At 41.0% G+C, this 25287-nt stretch overlaps 1 protein-coding gene across 5 annotated transcripts in view; it reads right to left on the bottom strand.

Moving 5' to 3' along the window:
* Positions 1-25287, bottom strand: part of Vcan (versican) — a 102186-nt gene that overhangs the window by 19069 nt on the left and 57830 nt on the right. For 2 of the 5 annotated variants that reach the window (XM_052743638.1, XM_052743635.1), the window contains 5 exons: positions 19348-24588; positions 16476-16589; positions 15803-15916; positions 10144-10302; positions 8818-8900 (listed from right to left, as the gene is read on the bottom strand). In XM_052743638.1, the coding sequence (XP_052599598.1) occupies positions 8818-8900; positions 10144-10302; positions 15803-15916; positions 16476-16589; positions 19348-24588 (5711 nt within the window). Of the gene's footprint in view, positions 1-8817; positions 8901-10143; positions 10303-15802; positions 15917-16475; positions 16590-17032; positions 17145-19347; positions 24589-25287 lie in introns of those variants that run through there. The other 3 variants (XM_052743639.1, XM_052743636.1, XM_052743637.1) reach the window with 3 other exon arrangements.

The following is a 25287-nucleotide window of genomic DNA, read 5'->3' as shown; positions in this document are numbered from 1 at the left end:
CTGGGGGTTATGGTTTTTCTGTTATCATTTAGTTGAACCCACAACTGAAAAAGAAAAGAGCAGCTTTGTTTCGGAGCAGAAAGAGGCATTTGTCTGGGTGTTGCTACCCACTGGAAGCCTGCAGTTGGATTCCACCAAACTGAATATGCTGAAGGGAAGGAAAATTAACTTGGGGTCTCCAGATAGCTGTTAAAGTGGCAATGTGCCCATTATTTTCCTAGCTGGCGAAGTTCTGTGCAGGAGAGACAATCTGGCCGCTCTTGAGTACAGCACTAATCTTGGGAAATGTGTGAGTTCACTGCCTGACAAAGCAGCAATTATCCACAGCATTTCCAGAGGGATGCAAGTGACTCCCACTGTGAGACCACTGTGAGACAGGGGCCCCAGGCAGAGCCCGGGGGAGCAACATGCACTTAATCCACACAAAGCACTGTGCCAGGGGGCTCCTCCTCTGCTCAAACTTGTTTGCACAAGTCGTCAGTCATGAAATGCTAAGGAATTAAATGCCGGAGAAAGTGCCAAAGCACTCAGCTTCTTTCTCTTTGCTTTTTCCATGGTTATGCATTGCCTTAAAGTAATTAGCAGTTAAATTTAAACATGTGCATGTGATTCCAAAGTTTCCTGTGGCCGTGCTGGAAAAGGGACCCCTGCATTCATTAAGTTTTCTTCACTTGCCGGACAAACTTGTCAATTACAAGCTGATTTTCCAGTGGTGGCAAACACTGTATTTCAGTGATTTAAGCCATCATTAAACATCTGAGCACCAAGAACAAAAGGTATAGACATGAGTTTTGTGCCCTAGAACCACACTATGACTCATAATATCCTGCATGTAAGTTCAGAAGAAACATCTGTTGATTCAAATCAAATTAAACCACAACAGAAGTAAAATTTTTCATTAACAATGTCGTGGTCTTTGGTAGAAAGAAATCTACAGTCTTCTACTCATGACTAATATGTTAAAGGCTGAAGAGAGAGCATATGTTTTTCTTGGCTTTTGGGTTAATATAATGAAGCCTGCAAAGTTTAACATAATTAAATTAATATTGACATGCAGTGTGACTTGTTCACAAAGATGTGGCATTTGGCTTGGAGCTAAAACCACATCACAGATGAAGCATGCACAAATATCTTTATCTTTTTTTAAAAGCCTTCTAAGACTTCCTAGTCGAATATGTCAAACTCAAAGATTCTTTTGTAGAAGAACAGATTTTAAAAATATTTTTATATTTCACTGACACACAATAATATATATTTTAACATACAGTGTAATATTTCAATACACGGAAACAACATGAAATAATCACATTAGAGTACCTGATCACCTTAAACATTTATGATCTCTTTGTGTGAAAACTCAAAATTCTCTCTACTTGTTACTTTGAAAAATATTGTTTGAAAAACTTATATATATATATTTTAAATATAATTAAAACTTATAGATACTATTTTAAAAACATATATATGTATATATGAGGATTTTATTTGGGATCATTTTCTGTCAAATCATATACAACCGTTTCTTGTGGTTAGAAACCTATGAACAAGTCCAGCAAACATCTCTGAATTAGTTGGCATTCCCAGTTCCCTTTTGTTGCCCATGATGTGCAGGAGACAAAGGACAGACCCTTTGGTATTTGTGAAAGGACAGTAATGGCACATTACTGCAGAAGAAAGGGTAATGGTTTATTGTCTGTGATTTCTTACCACCTTTCTCTGTTCCTTTAGAATGTCTCTCTAGGTTATAGACTATTTTTGTATGATTTCTATTCATTTCAAAGCTATTTTTCCCCACAATGCACTGTTTGTCAGACGTATCTGTCCATTTTATGAGAAAAGGGAAAGGATCTCTAGATGTAAAGGCAAGCCCACACCAATGTGGCTTTTTCTGTGTCACAACTCTAGTAATAGGTTGGTGAAGAAGGGAGCGGAATCATCAGAATTCATGTTAGCGTGACAATATTAATCACACTTACTAAAATGGGGAGGGAGATTCAGTCATTGCTCAGAAGTACTTTAAATGGGTTTTCCATAAAATGGCAATTAAAATTAATTATACTATTAGTTAACCTACTTTAGTCCACAGTACAACTCTCAGGTGCAAGCTAAGATGGTTAGAATTAGAAATATGACATTTATAGCCCTGTGATTCAGTAAACTTATTCTAGAACTTACTGGAAACACACAGGTTTGAGGAAGACTCCGTAACCTCCCTACAGTTGACTGGACAGTGAAGGGAGAGATCTAGGATGTTGTGCTTAAGAAGCCAACACCCTCTGAGGGCTCCACAGAGACTACTGACAAAGCAGGATTGACAGACGTAAACATGTGAAAGGCGGGTAGAAACTGCCAAAGAATGAAACCAGAGAATTTTTTTTTAAATCAAATTTTCCAAAAGCTTCCTAGCTATTGTAGGAAAGTTGAATTTCTAGTTGTTTCCCTTCCTTAATCTCTGGACATCCATTCAAAGTGCCACGTCCTTTGAAGTAGTTTCATCCATGCCTCTGATGTGTGAATGTAGACACTACTGGGTTTGGGAGTAGGCTAACCACAGTGAGGTCAATGCATGCCATGGGGAGTCCCTTCCCTTATAAGAATACTATTCCCGGGGGTCAAAGAGAAATAAATAAACATGGACGCAGCTTTAAATCTAAGGCCCACAGCTTAATTCTCAACCCCTTGTTGAGTGGAGCAGGAAATCTAGTGTGCAAGATATTCCAATGTATTGAGATGAACTTAGAGCAAGAGTTGAGAACATGCTTAGCATCGGGGCAAATGTATGGACATCACAATACTGAGAGGTCATGATTTACTAAAAGATTTGATAAACCTGTCTGCCTCCATCTTGGACTGAGAAGTCATCTTTTACCAAAAACAAACTAGGTTTATTTTGTTTATGATTAAATCTTGGTTTCTCAAGGACTGGGCTGTGCCCTACCTGTAACCTTAACTACAAATGATTCTGTACTGCCTGTTTCAGGAGTGGACAACCATGCTGTTGTTTCAGAAAGTTATGATGGCCACCTTGTTATGACCACCTTGCAGCCATGCCTCTGTTTCAGGAGGTTGTTATGACCAACTTGTGCTTATGTTCTGCTTCTGCAACTCCACTTATTTGCCTGCTAAGTCCCCCATTTGGAAAGCCCCTACTCCTGAGTTATAAAAACCCTTATCTTCACCCTGTCCAGTGTTGATCTCCCGAACCCTGCCTTAGTGAGAGGCAGCCCATGTGCACGAATAAATAAGCTTGCTTTAATTAGTTTGGCCATGGATTTATTCTCGGTGGTCTTTCTCCTCAAATCTATGAGATCAACAGATTGTATCTTAAAATATAGCAAATGGAAGTGGTGTGCTTTGTCTGCAGTGCTGATCGTTAGAATTTCACACCGAAAACAAGGGGAAGACACTGAATGAAGAATCTTAAGAAAGGAATAAAGCCCTAAACAGGGTAACTCCATCAAACTGCTCCCCTCAGGGTCACCCCACAGAAGAGGGGATGGAAAAAGTATAACGGTCAGAGGGGATGGAGGACACCAAGAGAACAAAGTCTTCTAAATAAACATGATCGGGACATGTATGAACTTAGAGAGAGACTGAGGCAGCATGCACAGGAACTGCATGGGTCTTCACTGGATGGGGTCCCTAGAGCTAAAAGGAGAAGTGGACACATGCTCCATCCCTAACACAGAAGCTATGTCCTATTGAAAACTACTTGAGAATGGAAATTTAGTTTGCTCCAAGGGAGTCTTGCTGGGAAACCAACTGCTCCTAAGGGCAGGCTGCATGCCCAGCAGTAGACAGCCAACAGAAAATGAACTCCACAGCATCTTTGGAGGTTCCTTGTTTCACAATGTCATGTCAGGACTCCTCCTCCTCCTCCTCCTCTTCCTCCTCCTCCTCTTCCTTCTTCTCTTCTTCCTTCATTCCTTCCTTCTCTCTCTCTCTCATTGATGTTGTTTAAATTTTCTCCTTTTTCTTTTTCTTCTCTCTGCTTACCCTACAAGTCCTTTGAGTATCTATTATAGCTTCCAATTTAGTGTTTTTATGAGATTTCTGAGTGTGAAAATTACTGGGTCTCTGTTTCTTGTGCCTTCTCTTGGGCTCTTTTTCCGTTTGTTTGTTCATTTTGTCCTAACCCAATGTGTTAGTTTTCATTCTATCTTATATCGTACTTTATTATTATTATCCCATAGAAGCCGGTTTGTTTTCTAATGAAAGACAGAAAGGGGGCTGGCTCTGGATGGGAGGGGAGGTTGGAGGAACTGGGAAGAGTAGAGGGAGAGAAAACTGTAATCAGGACATACTATGTGAGAAAAAAATCTATCTTCAACAAAAGGGGGAAAAAGAAAGAAAGAGAGCATAAAAGAGTTCAGTGTCCAGGGAGAGGGAATGTCAGTGGCAGCAGAGAAAACACTTGAGACAAACCGTTCATTTAACAGTTGGTGCAAGGAACAACCTCAAAGTCAGCTAACAGTATAAATGCCTAATAAGAAAAGTTTGTCCACCTTCTCAGGCTTTAATGCATGCTTAACTTGGAGAATTTAACTTAGTGACTTTGAACACATAACTAAGGTGACCAGGAAAGGGATTCATAGCCCAAGTCATTTGTTGGTACTTCTGATAGAACATTGAGTGTACTGTGTTGTCAGACGTACTGAAGGTAAAGAGCAACTGACCAGGAGAAAGCCAAGAAACAAGGGGAAAACCGAAATGTGTTGAGAAAAATAAGGACAAAAACAAATCGCAAGAGAAGGTTGGATACTATTGTATTCAGAACTATACTTTGTGAAATTCATTGGGCAAATACCCCCAAAGATTTCTTAAATATAACATAACCAAGAGTTTGACTTTTTATCAATATTATCAACATTTTATTACAGAGGCCAATAAAATGTAAAGATTAATCAAAATCTGAGGAATACAGGCGATTCTGATGACTTAGCCAAATAGCATCACTAATTTAGCCCAGGCACATGAACTGAATTAGTCTAACTATGAAGTACAATCATATTAAATATGATATGATTATACTATGAACTTATTGGAAACAAAGTTTAGTTATTTCGATAAATGAAATCACTGACACTGAGATCTAATTAAAGCTTTTTCCCCCATGGATTATACTGATTATTCTCAGATACCAAATAGCAAAAGACAGCATCAGGTAAATAGAAAATATCTTTCTGTTCCTTTTGCTACCACTCTACCTCCCAAGATGAATAACTCTAATAACTGTCAAACAAAAAAACTCTGAGAGAGTAGAAGAGGACAGAAAGCAGTCTAATACAGAAACGATGTCCCTGATATTACACATGGTCAACTCCCTTTCCCCAAGTGTAAGCAGGTACTGTTTTTTCAGATGAAGACTTGGGCACTAAAAGGGACATGTTCAAAAGCAGAAAGCCTTGGAATAAACAGTGAAACAAAGGAAAGCTATTTTAGCCAGTGCCTGCATGGAGATGGGGACTATGCAGAGATCTAGGACGGAGTTCAGGAGACACCTAGGCTGTCTCAGAAAGGAAGGGGACAGAGGGAAGGGTGGATCTGAAGGAGAAAAGTGGGCCAGAGATCAGTCAAGTGTAGACAGGCTGGTGGGCAGCTGTGCTCTTCGGTTCCCAGATGTTCAAAGTTAGCGGACACTCCTTAACATGTTTTTTTTTTTTTGTTTGACACAAAGACTGGATTAAGAGGAAACCATGGGTGCATCAGTTTGTTCTGGATGTACTTGTGTCATTTCTTTGATAAACCTTGCTTGTTTACATGATTTATTTTAGTCAAGGCTTGGTCCTAAGACTTTTATAATATGTGTGAATTATTGAGACTACGGCTCCAGTTGATGTTCTGTAGTTATTGTGTTACATTATTCTGTCTTCCCTTAAAAATATCCCAAACAGGTATTTCTCCCTTGAAAAAAGCATGGTGCTCACTATTTTGCTGAATTTAGAGCCAATCTTGAGTGTAGAAATGATAATTAGATTAACTTTACAAGAGGTTTCTGCCTACATGAAAAATGTAAGGGCACAGACGGGGTAAAAGGATCACCAGAGAGAGAAGATAGGAAGACAGTTGTAAACTATTATCCTCTTAGCATGGCACAGCCATCGAAAATACGATCTCACAGCAGCTATGTTTGCTTACACTGGGCCTTCTCAAGACTGGGCCTGTCAACAGTCATGCGTACATTCAGGAGGGACTCCAGGCCCTATCCCTCCCGGCTCAACAGCTGGCTACTGATGGCTTCAGGGGAAGACACAGTCATTGTCTTCAGATGTGTACCCAGTGGTGATCACATCAGGTTCCAACGCACAGCTCGAAACCCAAGGTCACACAGGCCACTCTAGTGAAACTCAATGGGACACAAAACAGGACAAAAAGATGTGAATGTGGGAAAGGGATTTGTAGAGAGGAGAGAAGATGACAGGAGAGAGAGAGGGAGAGAAGAAAGGATGAGAGTAAGACTGATAAGAAGGCACTACAGCTTTACCTACATACACGAAATTGTCAAAGGACATCTAATAAGTAAATACAAAAATAACCAACACAAATACAAGTGACTTGATTTGCTTTCTTGTGGAGTAGGAAAATGATATCTCAACCTCACCTGTGTGTCACATATATGTCAGAGAAGGTACATTCCCTAAGATATTTTTAATACTCCATATAGTTGCCAGAAAGAAGTCAATCTGGTCTTATTGAGCTAGCTTACAGCTCAGCGATATAGGTTTTATTCTAGATGTGACAGGAAATCAAAACGGGGATGGGGAGGGAAGTAGTGGCCCAGATCTACAAGACACATGTAGTGCCAAGCCAACTTGACCAGTTCAGTCATGAGCATTCGGTTTCTGTTCTAAAGAGCAGCTCACAAGGAACTAACTACACCTCTCTCTAAAGTGTGAGAAGGGAAGACCCGCAGTAGTGAGACTTGAGCAGAGACTATTGTAGGACTCCGGTTATTGTACCAGAATTCAATAAGGGGAAGCAGTAAAAGCCTGATGCCTGTTCCAGCTCACCTTGTTAAGACTTGGTTCTGAAATGTCCCTCAGCAGCCCATGGTTTGACTGCTTGCTAGTCAGCAGTGCTGTTATCTGGATGGAGTTGGGGAGCCTCTAGGAAGTGGGACCCAGCTGGCAGAGTGGATGTTTAGAGGTGGGACTTGGAAGGCTATTTATTGCCTGGTTCCTGTGTCCAGTCACCCTCTGCTTCCTGAGCTGCCATGTTGTAAGGACCCATCCAGCTCCTTCCATTATCAACTATTCTATACTGCCCTCCTCGCACAGTACAAGAAATCTCTCCCTGAAGTTTTTTCTATAGTGTATTTCCATCTCACAGAAACCAAATTATCTTGCCAAAAGCCTCCTTATGAACTTCAATGACAAGTAGTGCTAATTTCCCAGACTCAGTGATGACAGAGAGGGAGCCAGCTGAGCTTTATTTTTCTCAAATAAAAATCATAATAAATTACGCTGTTTATGCACATGCAGAAGGGATGAGCCGAAAGAAACATTCACTGTGGACACAGTCCTGAGAGCCGAAAGAAACATTCACTGTGGACACAGTCCTGAGAGCCGAAAGAAACATTCACTGTGGACACAGTCCTGAGATCAGGTACAGGCCTCGTAACAGCAGTTTGGGGACTTTGGACAAAGAACCCAACTAACTGGTGAACTCAGTGAATATCTAGACCCAGATGTGTGGTGAGCCCTAAGAGTCCAGATAGGAGTCCCTGGATAGAGCAGAGCTTCCAGAAGTAGACAGGAGTTCAGGACTGAATCCAGAATGACCCCCCTCCTTTTGCCAAACACAAATCCAGGTGACTGGCAGGTAGTAAATAAAATTTAATCATTTAAGTAACTCATATACAAGAGCTTAAACCTAAAACTTAAAAATTACCCATAGTTTTTTCCTGTTATCAATTTTAGAACTTAATTTACACTTACTGTCCAGCTGAGTGGATCTCAATGCTGATGGCATTTCATGAACACCGGGGAATTGCCCGAGAACCACAGCTGCTGGAGGTTTTGCTAGAATACATCTGGACTGAGGCCTGGGAAAAGGTGTTTAATTATTCTCCCCAAGTGACTGTTATGAACAGTGGCACCAAGTACATCCAGCGTGGCAAATCACAGCTGGGCGAGTATGAAAACACTAGGTCTCTTGTCCATTCAGTTTAAGAACTTAGTGCACTACATACTGAGCGGCAGGCCAGTCTGGCCTACATAGTGAACCCCTTCCTAAAAACCAAAAGCAACAAAACAAGAAAAAGCAAACAAAAACAAGTACAGTTTAAGCAGAGTTGTAGCCAGAATTTCCAAGTCATATTTCTTACGTTAAGAAAGAGAAATAAATAAGACATAAATAAAGACTATTCAGCAGTACTGAAATGGAAGGAGATTTACAACACTGTAAACTTCCTTACATTAAAAATCGAACCCTTTTCCTACATAAAAGTGAGTCCTGCTTTATAGTGGAATTTCACTGCAATTGTGTAAGAAGAAAAAAGGTACTTGTAAAAGACTGTCTTGCCTCTCTCACATTTATTCTTTCCCTGTTTGCTTTGAAGCTAAAAAAGCAAAGTCAGCCATCTGGAAGGATGGGGCAGCACACCTTTTACCGTCTAGCTGGCCCTTTCCGCAGAGTCTGCTCTACTGTCCTTGAGTGCCACAGCTCTGGGAGAGGGCCCTGGTGGCTGGATGAGTTAGCTGTAGCCCCTTCCTCCTTACTTGCTTCACAGAGTGATGCTAGCCAGCCCATTGCTCACTCTCTAACATAAAACGCGTGCCCGGGACCCTAATGCTTTCATTCTCCTCAGCATCTTACCAGGGGGCTGCCATCAGTCCAGCGGAAGTCATGTTCAAACATCTTGTCATTGAGGCCTATCCACTGGTAATCATGACCCACACCTAAAGGACAGAAGGCAGACGTTTTACCTCTGTTCCAAAGCACCATTTCAAAGAAAAATATTTTCAGAGTGAGTTATGCATCCTCTTCTCTGGTTTTTTACTTAGCTGTTCATAAAAATAAAATCTTTCCTAGTTTATCCTTCTTCCACCCAATGAGCACTAAATTAAAATTAACAAGCACATTTTCAAACACTATGAAAAAATTAATAAAATCAGAGGCAGTCATTTCCTTGGAAATTAACCATAACTAAATACTTTTCTATCTTTACTCAGGATAGAAAGTGATCACTTACTTTTCTTGTTAATCTATGCCATTTTCAAAGATTTAGTAGACCACTGAAATACACTAGATTTTATTATACAGTCTCCCTTCTCTTGGAAAAAAAAATACATCTTTGCTCAAAACAATAAACATGAAGGCCAAGTAGTTCTGAAAAATTACTTTCAAAGATATTTTCCATGACATAAATTGCTAACTAAAATATCATGCAATAAAGTTCAGTGAACTGTACCCAAATCACAAATTAACAAAACTATTTCAGAAGAATAGAAGGCATCATGAGGATACATTTAATTGACCATCCATGAGCAAAGTAGTTCTACCCATGTGCTATATAAAAACTAGCTACCCCCTCTTTCCTATGAGTTAAGATGTTAGGAGACAGCCCCAGTACTTGGTTTTATGAGCTTTCAATCTTCACCTCTCTGTGATCTTGATGGGTAGCTCACTTTCTAAAGTTAGGAGATCATTGGAGGAGAACCAGTGCATACAGAGTTACAATTAGGGTGCTATTCACAACACTACTGTAATTTGCAGGGAAAACAAAACAAAACAAAACAAAAAAAACCCTCAAATCAACTTTATGCTTCACTTTGACAACACATAAAAATAGTCAAAATAGAAATGGTGGTGATAACTAACCATGATAAGAGCTATATTGAGCAACAGGAAATAACCTTTCATGTGAGGGGGAAAATAAAGATCAAATAGCAATTGCTCATGATTCAACCTATACGCTGCTGTTCCACCTGTCGCTGCTGGAATGCTAAGTAATGATTTCTTATACCATATCTGAAGGTATTCTGAAGTGGAGACATAACGTGGGTTATTTTATATCGTTCACAGGTGAGAGACTTCATAAACTGAATGAAGGCACAGAGAACTACTTTAACTGGGATCCAAAGAAAGCAAAGATACTGGAAGGATGCGTGAAGTCCCAAGCAGTTTACGTCCGGTACGTACGATTCACAAACATTTGTTCCTCGTGAGACAGGATGCTGGTGAGGTGGGCGCCCTGCAGACGACACTCCCTTTCAGCAGCATCCCATGTGCGGCGATGAGCAAAGTATTTGTAGCACTGCCCTTGGAATTTGTGCCAGCCATAATCACAAGTCTCAGTGTCTGCGAAGAAACAAGGCAAAGATTTGTTAGACTAACCTACGTCATTGGAACTTGGCTCCTCAGTTCCTGTGTTGATAGGATACCCAAACTAGTATCTATGCAATGTCCCTGAAGTAAAATGATTCAGAAGTTTTGGTCACAGTGACAAAGACATCATTGTAAAGTAACTCCATCGGGTCCTGGTCAAGTGGCCAAATACACATCTTTGGACTGGAAAGGCACTAATTGCAATTTCCTTAATTAAAGACAGTTTCAAAGGAGACAAAACCAGCAGAGCAACCAGCTTAAAGCATCTCAGGCTGCAGAGCGGCTGACTGACTTGTGAAATAGTTGCCACTAATTTCTTTTCAACACACCTTTTCTAAGCTGATCATTCACTAGTGATGGGACAAAGATTCCCACTAACAGGGTCACGAACACTATATTTGTACAATGACTTCGAAAGTTCTGGAAGAGTTCACTCCCCGGTGAGCTCTCTGGGAGGCCACGGCTCTTGTCATGTAAGATTTATGAAAGGAAGAACTATCCTGAGCAGGCAGCTTTGGGGACATTGTTTGGAGTGTGTGCTTTCTTCTCCCAAAAAGGAACAAGTGGGAAGTCCCGATGCAAAGGCACCAGGCTTCGGAGTTAATTAAAAGTCAAACTACCAAGTCCTTCAATTACCTATGCTGAAATAATTTTGGTCTTTGGAAAATATATCTCACAAATACATTGAAACAATTCCATGTAAAAATGAACAAAACTGCAGCATTAACGGAATTTTAGACACCAAGGAGGACCTTCCTGATCTCCAAATAAAATTTACTTTCCCTTCATTTTACCAATTCATAGATTTAAAAAAAAATCAAATTCCAGTGCTTGTTCTATATGCTATCCATGGTTGCCCCATTGGAACTCAAACCCCTGACTGCGGTCTAATTGATTCCTCTATGCATAGTTTTGAGATTTTTCATCCTGAGAGATTTGATTTTTTCCCCCTGACTTCAGTGTTTATAGTCACAATTTGCAACGGATGTGGCTCATCTTTGCAAACAGTCACAGGTCCAGTTTAGTCTGCTGTTTGGATGCAGGCAGCGGCTGACTTACTGCTTTGGATAACGTGCCCTGGAAGGTTGCCTTGTGATACTGTTTGGACCTCGCCAGTTCTCAAAGGAGGGACGCATGACACAGCTACATGATTCAGTGGGAAGTGGCTGGCAGAGCCCCAAAGGAAGCCAGTGTTGGTCAGCTGGATGTTAGTTTGCCTTTGGGAAAAGTTCACTTGAAAGTATTCAGTACAGGGGGGAAAGTCAGGGAAGAAATCAAGTTCCATGTGTGAGCTTCCCTGGACAGGAAGAGAGTTGGAAACCTCTTAGAACACTTTTCCTGCCAAAATCGATACTGCAAGATTGTAACTGCACAGCTTGTCTTAACCCTGCAATTCACCGTTAAGATAAGGCGTACAGCGTTAGGACCCAAATTTCCGATTACTACACCAGGAAATACATCTGTGCATACTTTCTTATCTTCTACAAATGGAATGATGTCAGTTTTGCTTTCTTTTCCTGTCTTTTGTCATTAAGATGGATTGTCAATAACTCTGCTTTTCTTTTCCACAAAAGCAAAACCATAAAATTCAAGTGTTTGACCATGTCCTTCACAGCTTGGTTGTGGCTTATCCTCTGGAGGTCCTTTGCTGGAGACCAGTTCCTGGTACGGGGTATCAAGAGGTGGCAGAACAAGAGATGAGCCTGAGTGGAAGGTAATTAGGTGAAGGGGTGCTGGTGATGCTGATGCTTTTTCGGGTCTTAACATAGGTGCTTATAAGAAGAGCAAGGCTGCCCCTCTTAGGTCTCTAGTCTGCCTCTCTTTTGACCTCTCCCCTCTGCAGGAGATCGGTTTGCTTTCGGCTTCTCCTTCCTGTCATGGTGTGGCAGGTCAGCCCCATCAGAGACCAAACAGATGGAGTTACCCTGTCTTGAACTTTCAGCCTGCACGATTGGAAATTAAATAACCCTTCCCTTTATTAAGCAGTTAGCATCAGGGAGTCTGTTACAGCACACCAAAACAGACAAAGGCCTTCCTTAGCTCATGAGTGCATAGAGTCTTATAAGAACATGGGCCCAGATACTAAGGAGCCAAGTTTGTATTAATACCAAGATAGGAGAATTTACCACCTGTACCATCTAAGTAAAACAGAGCTCTTTTCAAAAATTGGAGAGCTAGGAATTGAATGTTGGGCCATATGCAAGATAGGAAAGTACTTTACCACTGACCTATAGCCTTATTCCTTCCTTTATGTCCTTTTTCCTGAAATAGCATCTCATTAGATTGGCCAAGTAGTCCCTGAACTTGAAATCCACCTGTTCAATCTCAACTTCACAAGTAGGTGGGATTAAAAGTCTGTCCCACCTACTTGCCAGACCATAGTTTTCTCACAGCTGTTAATATTCGTATGATGACCACTTAGTGGAATTAAGGCACTTTTTTGTTTTTGTAAAGTCAAAATTCATTTTTGTCTCTTTAGTTTCTAGTATTCATGAATTCAACAGCTGTGTGACAGAGGAGGACATAATCGAGGAGCATCTCCCAGTGTATTATTTCATTACTATTTCATGGAATATAAGAATTGCTCTTGGGCCCAGTGCTGGTGGCACACACCTTTAATCCCAGCACATGGGGGCAGAGGCAGGCGGACCTCTGTGAGTTCAATGGCAGCCTGTTCTACAGAGCAAGTTCCAGGACAGCCAGAGCTGTTATATGAAGAAACCCTATCTTGAAAAACAAACAAACAAGCAGATTGCTCTTGGTGTTTTCCAACTTTATCTAAAAATAGTGCGAATCTCAGTATTTTGTTGCTTTTGAGTTTGTTGTTTGTTTTATTCTTTCAAGGCAACACTTTGAAGTATTTTTAGCTCCCCGCCTCCCCACCTCCATCTTCAATAGCTGGGACCAAATCCAGAGCTTTGTATAAGCTGGGTAACCATTCTACCTCTGAGCTCTGTCATAGACCCCCATAAATGAGACATTCTGAAAAATCACTCACCATTGTACATGGGCATCATATGTCTCAGGGTCCTTACAGCACAAAAGTCACAACACAAAGACCTGGAAACTCCTGTTTGACTGCAGAAGCTGAACAGTCTCTCTTCGAACTACTCCATAAAAAAATCTGTCCTGGGCTGTGTAGGTGACATATTCTACACTTCTGACACAGAGCTGCTAAGCCTTAAAGACATTGTCGACACCTCGACCCCTGGCCCCAGCAAGCTGTATCATTCATTGCCTTCACAGCAGCAATCTGTCTGCACCTGTTTCTTTCCTGTTCCAAAAGCCCTTTCGAGAGTATGTGATTATTCACCAAAATACGTCCCCTGTTCAAAGTCACTGAGACTTCAGCAGTTACTCATGCAGGGCAAAGGTCAGGAACAATGACACAGTCATAGGAACTTTGAACAGAAAGCTGACAGACAACAGCGCTGCTGTTAATGAAGAAAACATTTGTTCTTAGGCAACCTGAAAAGAAGAGAGAAAGATCTTCCTGTGCCCGGGACGTGAATGAGACAAGCGCAGCTGTGCTGGGTAAACAGCCGAGTAGAAGGTTGGAAGCAAATAAAGCACAGGAAGGTTAGGCCTGCTGGAGAGAAAACAGAGGCTCCTGAAAGCTAGGCAGTAATAAAGAAGCAATCGATCTCATTTCAAAGCTGAGGGGAGAGGTAACTAGGTAACTAGGTCCAGAGTCCCTTCAGAGACTCCGTTCCCACTTAATCCATCAGATGCTCATCAAGTGAGATCTCTGTCCTTGAGAGTTGCTTCAGAAGTGGGAAGATGGTGGAAAACCTTGGACTTTAGAAGCATGCTGCTCAGGATCATGTGACTTGTGTGTCACCTTAAATGCATCACTGGTCTTCCCTTAGTTCCTAACACAACGCAAAGTTGTTAGCACTTGGAAAACCGTGATGCATCTATGCAACGGTTCTCCCTGATTTACCAAGATCAGTAAGTTGGTCCTGGTTGAAAATTTATCTTTAGTGTTTTAGTGTCAGGACAAGAGTAGGTATTCAATGAATATTCAGACAAATTATTGTTTGTTTGAATAGCTCCTTGGACTGGAAACTGCAAGTTAATAATCATTCCAATGCATTGGAGTGCTTAAGTGCCTTCCCCTTTTGTGTTCATGAGGTAATACGTTTCTTACTCTTACTTTAAGAATACAAGTTTGGGCCAGGTAGTGGTGGTGAAGGACTTTAGTCATAGCCACTTGGGAGGCAGTGGCAGGTGGATGGATCTCTGTGAGTTCCCGGCCAGCCTGGTCTACAGAGTGAATTCTAGGACAGCCAGGGATACACAGAGAAACTCTGTTTGCAAAAACCAAACCAAACCAAACAATAACAAAGAGAAGTCCTCCTCCATATTTATGGCATGGTACCTACAGGCGCAGAATAATAAGTAAATGTGAAAAAAAATTTTTTTTTTCTGGAGCTGAGGACCAAACCCAGGGCCTTGCGCTTGCTACGCAAGTGCTCTACCGCTGAGCTAAATCCCCAACCCGAAAAAATATTTTAAAAAGGGTATGAGCTTGGCCTGTTTTCATACGTAAAACCTGAAACTGACTTATTTTGTGCAATTTTAAAAGAGAAAAAACATCTTTAAAATGTAGCCATTAGCCATCCCCTACAACAGTAACTTTGGTCCATGTGACTACGGGTTTCCTCTTGCTTTCATTGTAGTGAACATCTGGATTAATGATACAAAATGGGAGAGTGGGCTGATGCATCCGAGTGTACATTTTCATTTGTTTTGTGGAATGGAAGACTGACGCGCAGCATTCTTACCAAAGCCAAACCACTGTATGGCTTTCCGTGGAGGAAATCGGCATTCGGAAGCTCAGTGTGCTGAGCCTGCCGTCCGTTTCTGGACGATGAAATAAGCAGTATTACCACTAACCACATGGAACACACTACAAGTTTGGCCATAAAGGGCAAATCACAAGGACTGTGAGATTTGGGGCCTTTCTTTCATTTAGAAAACCTAGGTGCTTCTTTAACAGAATAGCTTCCCGGAAGCAGTTATGCAGCCTCTTCCACAAAGTGTGTGGCGAGCCACAGCTAATGCACTATGACCATGCGTCAAGGCCTTCCCTAGATATGGATGACCATGAACATAAGCCCCAGAATCTCAAATGCTTATGGGGATAAAATAAGGCAATTCATTAGTCCTGGTACACATACAGGTCATGAGATGATAAATGACTGTTGTGTTCCCAAAAATAATACGTATAACTGTATTTCTTTTTTTTAACCAAATGTCTTTAAATTCACCTCAGTGTGTCCATTATGATTACAGCATATCAGCAAAACAAACACAAGTCCACTCTATAGTTTACATGTTTGGGGCTATTCACATACAAGGAACCCTAATGTAACCTATGAAATTTCCCAATACAAAGCATATAGAGCAAGTCCCAAAATTAACATCATTAATGTTCATCACACACAAAAAATGCTATAATAGCTCTTACCTTGTTCACACAGGGCACCAACATAACTTGGAAGGCAGAGGCACCTAAATGTATTAAAACCATCCACACACGTGGCTCCATTTCGACAAGGGTTAGAATGACATTCATCAAAATCTAAAATAAAATTGTAAATGTGAACAAAGGGGGCAAAAAAGTAAGTGCGAGGTTACTAGATAAGACACATGATGGCAGCTAAATAAAATTTTCAGATTTTATAAAAGTAATTTGTATAAGCACATTATGTGTTTTATTTTGGTCAATGTTACACACACCAAAAAAATTTCCATTTTTTAAATCTGAAATTGTCTTTCATGACTGTTTCTTTGTTGAAACTGGAAACCCTGAAACAATTTTAAAAATATCCAGAGTAAGGTGTTTCCATTGCTAATTGGCGAATCCAATGAGCCCAGGAACTAATAAAGAATCTCTTGTCTGTTAGTGAAGCTTCAGTTACTTCAGAGGTTTACAAAACAGACAGGATGGCCTTGTGAAGCCTTGGTGAGTATGGATTTTATTGGCAGAACCATCAAAAACGGGTTTAATTAACCCATTTAACATACAGTTTGTGTATACACAGGTTTCTCTGAAATTGCCGATGGGTTCTCCAGTACACCTTTTCTCCCACAATAGCTGCTAGAAAAGTGCCCTAGCTCTTCAGCCAAGAGCATCTTACCCAGTTCACACTGGTCTCCGCTGAACCCAGGTACACAGGTGCACACATAGGAAGTCTCCGTGGGATAGCAGGTGCCTCCATTGAGGCATGGATTCGTTTTGCAGTGATCAGGTCCTATCACGTTCAGGAAAATAAGAACAATTAACCTCCCTTCCCGGGTTTAGATGTATTTTAGCACAAAATGTCACTTACTACTACCATGGCATAAGCTTTACCATAGCAGTTCAGAGATACTGCACACAAAATTAACATTACTCTGGAGTGTTTCTTGGCATTAAAACTAATTATTACAAATTCCATCTAGTCATTTCTAGGATTCAATCATTATTACTTGTAAACAATACATTATGCCCCATCTGTCCACTAATATATTCTATGGCAGATTTAGTTGGCATGATAATGGCATTGATTTTAGTTAAAAATGATTACACATATGTGCACAGTGAATGGAAATGTATTCTTTTAAACGATGTTAGTTCATGTGAAATGGCTGGGAACACAGAACATGCATTCTTTTAGCAGATTGGCTTGTTACCAGTGTTTGAATTACTATTGCCTTTTACCAATTAATGCTCTGAAACTGTCTTCGAAAGTGTGCACTGAAGTTTCTTCTGCTACATTAACATGCCTTTTCCAAAAACACGTTCCAATGTACTCCTTTAAACTATACTTGAAGAAAAGCAACACATGGATTAAACTCTACTGTGTAAAACAATCCCAAATTCAAAATGCTCACAAAATGAAGCCCCAAATTTTATTACAATTTTCTTAATACAACTAACCCTCCTAGGAGATGGATCAAAAGTCCAAACCATAAATTTTCAGTTAAATGTAATAGTTAAGGCATATTTTCTAAATATAAATACTTTATACCTCTGAAGCACATATATTATTTTGTTACATAGTGTGGATATATGTATTTTTATTATAAAATTTAATATTATTTCAGAATTGCTTAGTTCTCAAAATGACCAAGGATCCAACTGAAATTCGAAAGTTTTACCAAACAATTGAAATAAAACAGATACTATCTGTATACAGCTGTGTTTTCAAACATCTTCCTCCCCCAAATCCTGAAATAACTGCATATGAAAAGATGTCTAAGTTCTGATGAAACACTGGCTATAGAAAGAACATAATCCATTCCTAGATGAGAAGTTCAAACTCAACCTTCCTTAGCATTATGTAAAATCTGGACAACTACAGGAACCTGATGAGTCTACACATTCATTTATTCATATTAAAAATCAGATGCTTACTCAGTTTCTCTAAAATCTGACTTGATTTTTCTAAAATACTTTCTCTTGTATGTCCAAAGATTTTTTAAAATCTCCCTACAGTCTTGGTTTGCTGCATACTAAAGAACTCTGCCTTAGGGACAAGGTTGTAGTCCATGACACACCTACTGAACAGAATCCAACTGACACTTAGGTGGTGGCCATGCTTGTGGCACTGTGACATGGTCTCAGTCCCGTCATAGACACCAGACAGCACACTGAGGTACACATATCATTATATGTTTAATATAGTGATTCTCCAAAGTTCACTCAGTGTCAACTACCTTGAATAAATTGTATTCACAAAATACTCTAACTATAAGCCTTTTATTAAAATCATCACCTTCTAATAAATGTATTCTTCTGATTCTCAAGGTAAAATCACAGTAACATTTGTCACAGTAATATTAACATGACTAGAAGAATAATTCTAATAGCCATGACCTAAATACAGTATTTAATACGAGACATATTTTCAATCAACACAGCCCTTAAAATCCTGTTTCTTCTTCCTCCCTCTGTCCCTCCCTGTCTCCCTCCCTCCATCTCTTCCTTCCTTGCTTTCTTTCTAGGTAAGTGATGGTGGTTATTTGTGGGTTTCATTATTATTCCTATTTAAATATTAACATTCTAGGAACAGACAATAAGATGACTTTTCAACATTATTAGGCTAGATTTTAAAAAAGATCACTTCTGTTAAGCAAATATTCCAAGTTTTCTGGTTTACATATTATTAAATATCAGTTGTTAATTTTGTGCTATATTGAAAACCAGTAAAAGGGCAGTAAAAAGACCATGGACATGAGAGTAGGATTGTTCTGTCAACCCCACTTTTGCCATGGTGTGGCTGTGTATCCTTGGGCAAATTACTGACCCTTTCTGAATACCTCTGTCTTATCCTTTTACGTGGAGCTCATGTAAAAGGATGAGTTTTAAGGCATTTTGTGAAGATTAAATGAAATGGTCTATATGAAGTAGTATCAAATTTATGCTTTTTTATAGTCAGTATATAAATAGGAATTAATTTCTCAAGAGGTAGAATGTAAACATACGCTATGACTAAGAGCTAAGTTAGAATTGTGTAAAGTGTTTTTTCTAAGGAAGGAAATCACACTAGAGTACAAACTGTAATTGATCGCACCAACCACAAGCATCTGTAAGAACAGTTACTATTCTCAAATGTCAAAGGCCTGACAGCTTATAATAGCATCTATTAAAGGGAAGGGACTTTAAAAGGAAAGTCTGATTTCCTCCAGTTTTACAGCTATGATGCATAATTGTAACACATGACAAGGCAATATTTCAGCTGTATATGTAAACACATTGAGTTTTACACCATTATTTCACTTTATCTACAAACTGTATGTTGTCTGTAAGACGCAGAAAAAAATGCAAAGTATGTCTGTAAAGTACAGAAATGTCCATACTTAAATTCATTGCATCAAGTTATGACTCACTACTGTGGCTTGGTTGGCCTGAACAATATAAAAGTCTCTATGAATTTCACATTACACAGAACTTATATACATGCATAGGTTAGAACCAAGGGACTGATCCAAGCCTTGGAAACAGATGTATCAGTGTTGTCATCTTACCTGGTAGATAAACTGCTGTGCCTTCCACGGACTCTTCATTAATGCCAATCAGGAAAGCAGTTTCATTAGAATTGTCCAGAACGGAAAATGGTGGTATGGAATGGGCAGTACTTAGATCCAGAGTGCTGACTGTTGCCTGGTTATTGTGAGCAAGAATTCTTTTTGACACTTGCTTTTCAGATGCTGCTGTCATGGAGTCTTCTCCAATTAACGATGTGTATGTTTCCTGATTAATTTCCAAGGAAGGAAAGGTGGGCTCCTCAGGCTTCTGTGGGATGGGCTGAGGTACCACACCTGTCTCAACCCTGAAAGCCACAGAAGCAGAAGTAGGATATGGCCGCTGTGCAGCACCTACTAACTCAATGTCATCTGCAGCTGTAAGGCCCGGTCCACTCTCCAGTGTTCTGACACTGGGGGACATTCCAATTGTTTCTCCTGGATCATTGGCTTTGTTTGGGGGATCTTGGGCGGCCTCCATTTCTTCTTCAACAATTAGTTCTGTGGGAGCAGTTTCCAGTTCTTCTAGTAAGTTAGGCTTACTTTCATCCTCCGAAATATCTGATGTAGGGTCAGGAGACAAGAACGGAGGCTCAGTTCTGTGTATATCTTTTTCACCAGATGGCTTGATGGTTGCTTCAATATTAGCACGGACTTCCTTAAAAGAACCGTCCACAGGTCTTTGTGATACGACAGCACCAGGACCCAGGTGAGCACTTGTGTGGGGAACCTCTGGGTATTCGGAGACTCCACTGTTTATATAGACAGGGAAGGGGGACTGTGGTGTCTGGGGTGAGAACTCTGCCAGAGAGAAAACTGCAGGTGTTCCTTCCGTGTAAGGTGCGGAGTCAGATCCTCCTGTCACATCAGGGGTCTCTGTCAAATGCTGAGCCACAAGGTGGGTACTACCAATACTTACATAAGCAGGGGGACCTGTCAATGCCTCCCCCACTCCTGAAAAGAATTCAGGCTGGAAAGAAGGCCCTCCGTATTTCTTCTCTTCATATTCTTCCTGTGTCCTTTCCAAATGACCCAGTGTTGATATTACTTCACTTTGGTCTGCAATAGCTTGGCCATCCGACAAGGTGCTGGATTCAAATATATCATCCAGAGATACTGCTTCTATTTTGGGTTTTTCAATCTCTGGACCAACTGTGGTTAGCTTACTAGGGGTGTGCAGGGTTGACACTGTGGGAAGGAAAGTATCTAATTCTGTTTCTATGCTGGGAACTGGGATCCCAGTTGCAAAGTTAAAGCGTGTGTGCTCTGGCTGCTTTATATCCTCAGAACTTACAGTCGCATTGTGCATTGCTTGCCTGTAGCCAGCAAAAAGGGCATCACCAGAGCCCTCAAAGGCTTCCTCAGTTGTAGAAAGGTTAACAGCTGTCTCGTACTTCTCTTGAACTTGAAGGGTTTCTTCATTACTGCCCTGTGAGCCCAATGGCATCTCTGGATCTAGGTCTGTTTGTATTCCAGGGATGTACTCATATACAGGTTTAGTGTGATCAATGTCTATAATAATGTTTTTATCTGATGTCAGCTCAGGTAGAATTTCAACAATAGCACTCTCAGTAATTGTCAATCCTAAATCCTTACTATCCTCTTTGTCTAGATCTATAATAATGTTTTCAGTGGGTTTTCTTCGGTTAGGTTTCAAGGTAAAACCTTCAAATCTGATGTGGTCTTGCAAACCACCTACAATACCTTCTGTGGGACTCTCATACAGCACTGTGCTTGGCGATGTGCTAGTTGAATGCAGGGAATTCTCATTGTACTCTGAGTGATGTGGTAGCATTGCTGATGCTGTTGGTCCAGCAGTAGCTCCAGCCTCATTCCTTGACACCTCTGAATGCTGTTCCAGGAATCCATCAGAAGCAAACGTGCTGTCTCCTTGATTGGTTGCCTGAGTAGGTCCAGAGGTGTACATTAAATCAAGAGCATCCACTTCTCCAGACCCTTCTCCGGAATTTACATCAAAGAAATTAACTTGTTTTGATGCTGATGTAGCAAATGCTTTGGTCATTTCGATACTGTAAGTTGGGTCTAGAAAAACAGTGGAAGAGGTCGCTGCTGCTTCAGTTTCTGATGTTGAAGAATTCTCAGTAGAGATCTGTTCAGTCATGGTTTGTGGTCTGTGTGTCTGCATTTCCTCTTCCCACCTGAGGGTCTGATTTGGAGAATGCTCCATGTCCATGGGCTTGGTGAAAGGCAGAGGTGAAGTAGTATGTCCTTCTGTTCCACCATCACTCAAAGTTGTGTTGGGCACTTCCTTACTATCTTGAGAGACGTTGCCTGTTTTGGAAATGAGTGTTCTAACTTCATCTGTCTCATTTTCTATTCTTTCATCATCTTCCACTTTATCACTTAAAATGTTTGTTCCTAAACTATCCATGTGAGATGTCTCAGGATACAACGTGCTAAGGATCTGCTCCATTTCAGTCAAACTCACTGATGTTGTAGATAGATGGGGCAAGGCTTCCCCTGATCCCAGTCCAGAGAATGAGAGATCAGTATTTGACTCTTTAATTGTTGATTTCATAACCTTTTCGAAGAGTTGTAGACTTTCTTCCTTTTGGGTTGAGGTATCCATGACTACACTTCTAGCAGGTATAGATTCAGTCACTAAAGTGGTAGCTGGGAAAGAATGTGGCTTCCCAGTAGCTTCAGGAGGAGGAGTATATGATACTGAGCCTTTTGTCCCTGGATGTGGAGTAGACCGATGAGCTATGGCCATGCCTTCCTCCCCCATTTCCTCATTAGTGTTGTATGTTGTCTTTGTCGTTAGCATAGAGTAATCTGAAGTTTGGAGTCTAGCTTCAGGAAGTGTTTGGGATTCCAAAATTCTTTGTTCTGGTGCAAGAGAACTGTGGAGAGAGTCAAAAGTCATTCGCTCTGGAGCTTTGTCCTCGGATGCTGTTTCAGTTTCAGTCGCTTGTTTTACAGGATTGACTTCCTGTTTAGACCATAATTTGGCTGGCTCCATTGTTTGGGGAAAGTCCACTGAAGTTGTGCCTTTTACCTGTATGTCCCTATTTTCTGTCGGATCGACAGTATTTCCAGTTTCTGATGTTGGCAAAGCAATGGATCTTTTATCTGCTTCCGTCACGGCACCTACTTCTTGAAACCCTTCATCAAAATATGGAGACTCTGTACCAGAAAAAGTGTCCACAGCAAGGGGAAGCCCTGGGTCAACAGAGCTGCTGACTGAGGCCAGCTGCTCGCCGGAGCCCTCGGCTGAGGTGATGAACTCTTCCCAGGGGAAGGCTGAGATGCTGGCGGTGGTACTGCTGAGCCCTTTGGAGGCAGGCACTAGGTTGATGTTATCTGAGGTAGGTGGTATAGATAATGTAGTCTGCACATCCCTAACTCGGTCTTTCTCAGAGTCTCCCATCCTCACTCTCTCCTCTTTCGTTATTGGATAAGACACTGTTGAATCTTCACTAAAGTCACCGCTAAAACCTTCTCCCAAAGGAAAGACTGTAGAAAAATCCCTTCCTTCTGCCTGGGGAGTTGGCTTTCCTGGTACTTCTGAAGTCAGTGTTTCCTCAGATGCCTGGTTCATAACTTCAGCAACTCCTCTATCCTGTACAGTACTCAGAGCTAATCCTGTTGGCTCAAAGGGGAATGAAGCTTCCACACTGGGAGACAGAGTACTGGGTAATTCTTTTTTGACTGGGGTTTCAGACTCTAAAGTTAATAAAAAAGAAGCAGTCATGGATTCTGGATCAGCACCAGCATCTCCTGAGCCCTGTTCCATAGAAAGAGAGGGGGGCCATCCTGAGAGAGTGGGCTGCACTTCCTGGATCACGGACTGACTGCTACTACTATGCTTAAAGGTCTGTGCCTCCAAACTGACCCAATCATTTGTTTCTTTAAAAGCAGGAGTAGAATTTGCCATTTCCTGTTCAGCCCGTGTGGGGGTTGTCTCTGGTGTGAAACTTTCCCAGGGAGCTGGATCACTTGATGCAGCTCCGTTTGAGCTTTCTAATCCCAGAGGTAAAATGAAGTGATTCGACCTCTGTGTTGGTGATTGGACTTCAACGACAGGGACCGACTTTGTAGTTTCCTCTTTGTCTTCTTTCCTTGTCCTTTCTACAAAAGATGTACCGGAAACCCACTCAGAAGCATCTGTTGGAATTACAAACTGTGAAGCTCTTCCACCTGTGGAGGGGAGCCCTGACCCCAAAGGAGTGCTGGTTTCAGGACTGTAGAAATGGCCATCTGTGATCGTTATCGCGCTCATATCCAAAGGGATGAGTGTATCTGGAGGACTTCCCTGTGGTAAACCAGTTACCATGGTGACGATTTTATTTTCATATTCATCCGCTTCCCCAGACCCTTCCATAATCGGGGCTGGAAAACTCCCTGAGAACTCCATAGTTTGCCTAGATGTCACCTCTACCCAGCTGTCCACAGTAGACAAGGAGTCATCAGTCTGTGGGGTTCCTGTTAGAGTAATTGGTTCTTCTTCTAAGACATTTACTGACACAGAACTTGAAAGTATATTAGAGGTAGTTATGGTAGGACTTTGTTCTGCCTCTTTGCCAAATGCTACTTCTGTAGCCCCAGAGAAGACTGTTTTTTGAGATATTTGGTCAATGGCACCCTCTCCTGAAGACTCTTCAGGAGACAGAGGTATAGGCTTGGGCTGCTGGTGCTCTGGGTTTTCAAGGTGTGGACTACTCTCTGTGATGGACTCTGCCCATTTGGTGGCTTTACCATCATGGGGTGAGATTGTAGGAAAAAGATCAGGCTCACCGCTTGAAAAGTGTTCTGGTGTTTCAGAGTAAGTCTCAGGTTTCCATGTGATTTCTAACAATTCGGTGGCTTCTTCAGATTGGTTAAATTGCATGGCAGTGGACAATTCCGTTTCTGCTACTATGAACTGATGGGTGTCACTTGCAGAACTGTCTGAGAAATTATGAGAGGGTGCAACACTTTCATATTGGCCACGCCTAGCTTCTGCAGCCTCTGGGTCTTTTGGCACCGTGGTGACGAGCTGCTTCCCATTGATGTACTGCACTGAGGGGGTTGTTGTGACATCAGTTGCATTTGCACAGTCCTCCTCATCTTCTTCTTCGTCTTCCTCAGTGTGATATATGTCTATCTCAAAGGAATCTGGTAATTCAGGTAAAATTTCAGCAAACAGATCATGCAGTGGGTCTGTTTCTTCACTGCATGGCTCATCTTCTTTAGGCTCTGAATCTATTGGATGACCATTCACAACCATATCACTCATTCGACCTGAAAAAAACAAAGAGTTTTCACAATACTTAAATGGAAGATGTGGCAGGGTATGACAGAAGACAGGGCTGATCACACTCATACACATGAAAAAGAAGATTCTGAAGCTTTACGAGTTAAGTGTAATCACCTTGCGGCAAATGGTTCTTGCTCTTCAAATTTGCTGGGGTGTAAATAAAATAAGAAGAAAAATTCCATTTTAAGAGTGTAGGAGCAAATAATCAAAACACTTCAATATGCATAAGATGACAACAGAGTTCTCAAAAGGAAAAAAGAAATTACATAGACATTTAGTCCCAAAATGCACAATTGAGGGTTCTATGAGCTGCAAAACAAAGTTGAAATTAACACCATTTCACCAGACCATATATAAAAAATAATTGGTCCATACATTTAAAACAAGATTAGTCTCTATTCAGTAAGGAATGAGAAAGGATTCCTTCTGGCCTCTTCATTCTCTGCCTCAAGTGTCTATTTTTAAAAAAGTAAAATTTGTTTCTATATTATTTATAATGCAATGGTAACATGTATTCAGTGAAGCAGTGAGAGAATAGCCTGGGTACATCAAAACCAGGACTCCCTAGATGGGAGGGACTGGTCCAGGTTTGTCTATGAAAAGACCAGGAGGAGCCTTTCACCCCTGTACATAATTGTCTTCTATAATATGTGCTAGGATCAGACTCATTTTTTCCCTTGCTA

The sequence above is a fragment of the Peromyscus californicus genome, unplaced genomic scaffold (genome assembly GCF_007827085.1).
Source record: "Peromyscus californicus insignis strain IS unplaced genomic scaffold, ASM782708v3 Scaffold_18__1_contigs__length_77618521, whole genome shotgun sequence".
Taxonomy (NCBI): domain Eukaryota; kingdom Metazoa; phylum Chordata; class Mammalia; order Rodentia; family Cricetidae; genus Peromyscus; species Peromyscus californicus.
This window is presented reverse-complemented; position numbering and strand designations above follow the sequence as displayed.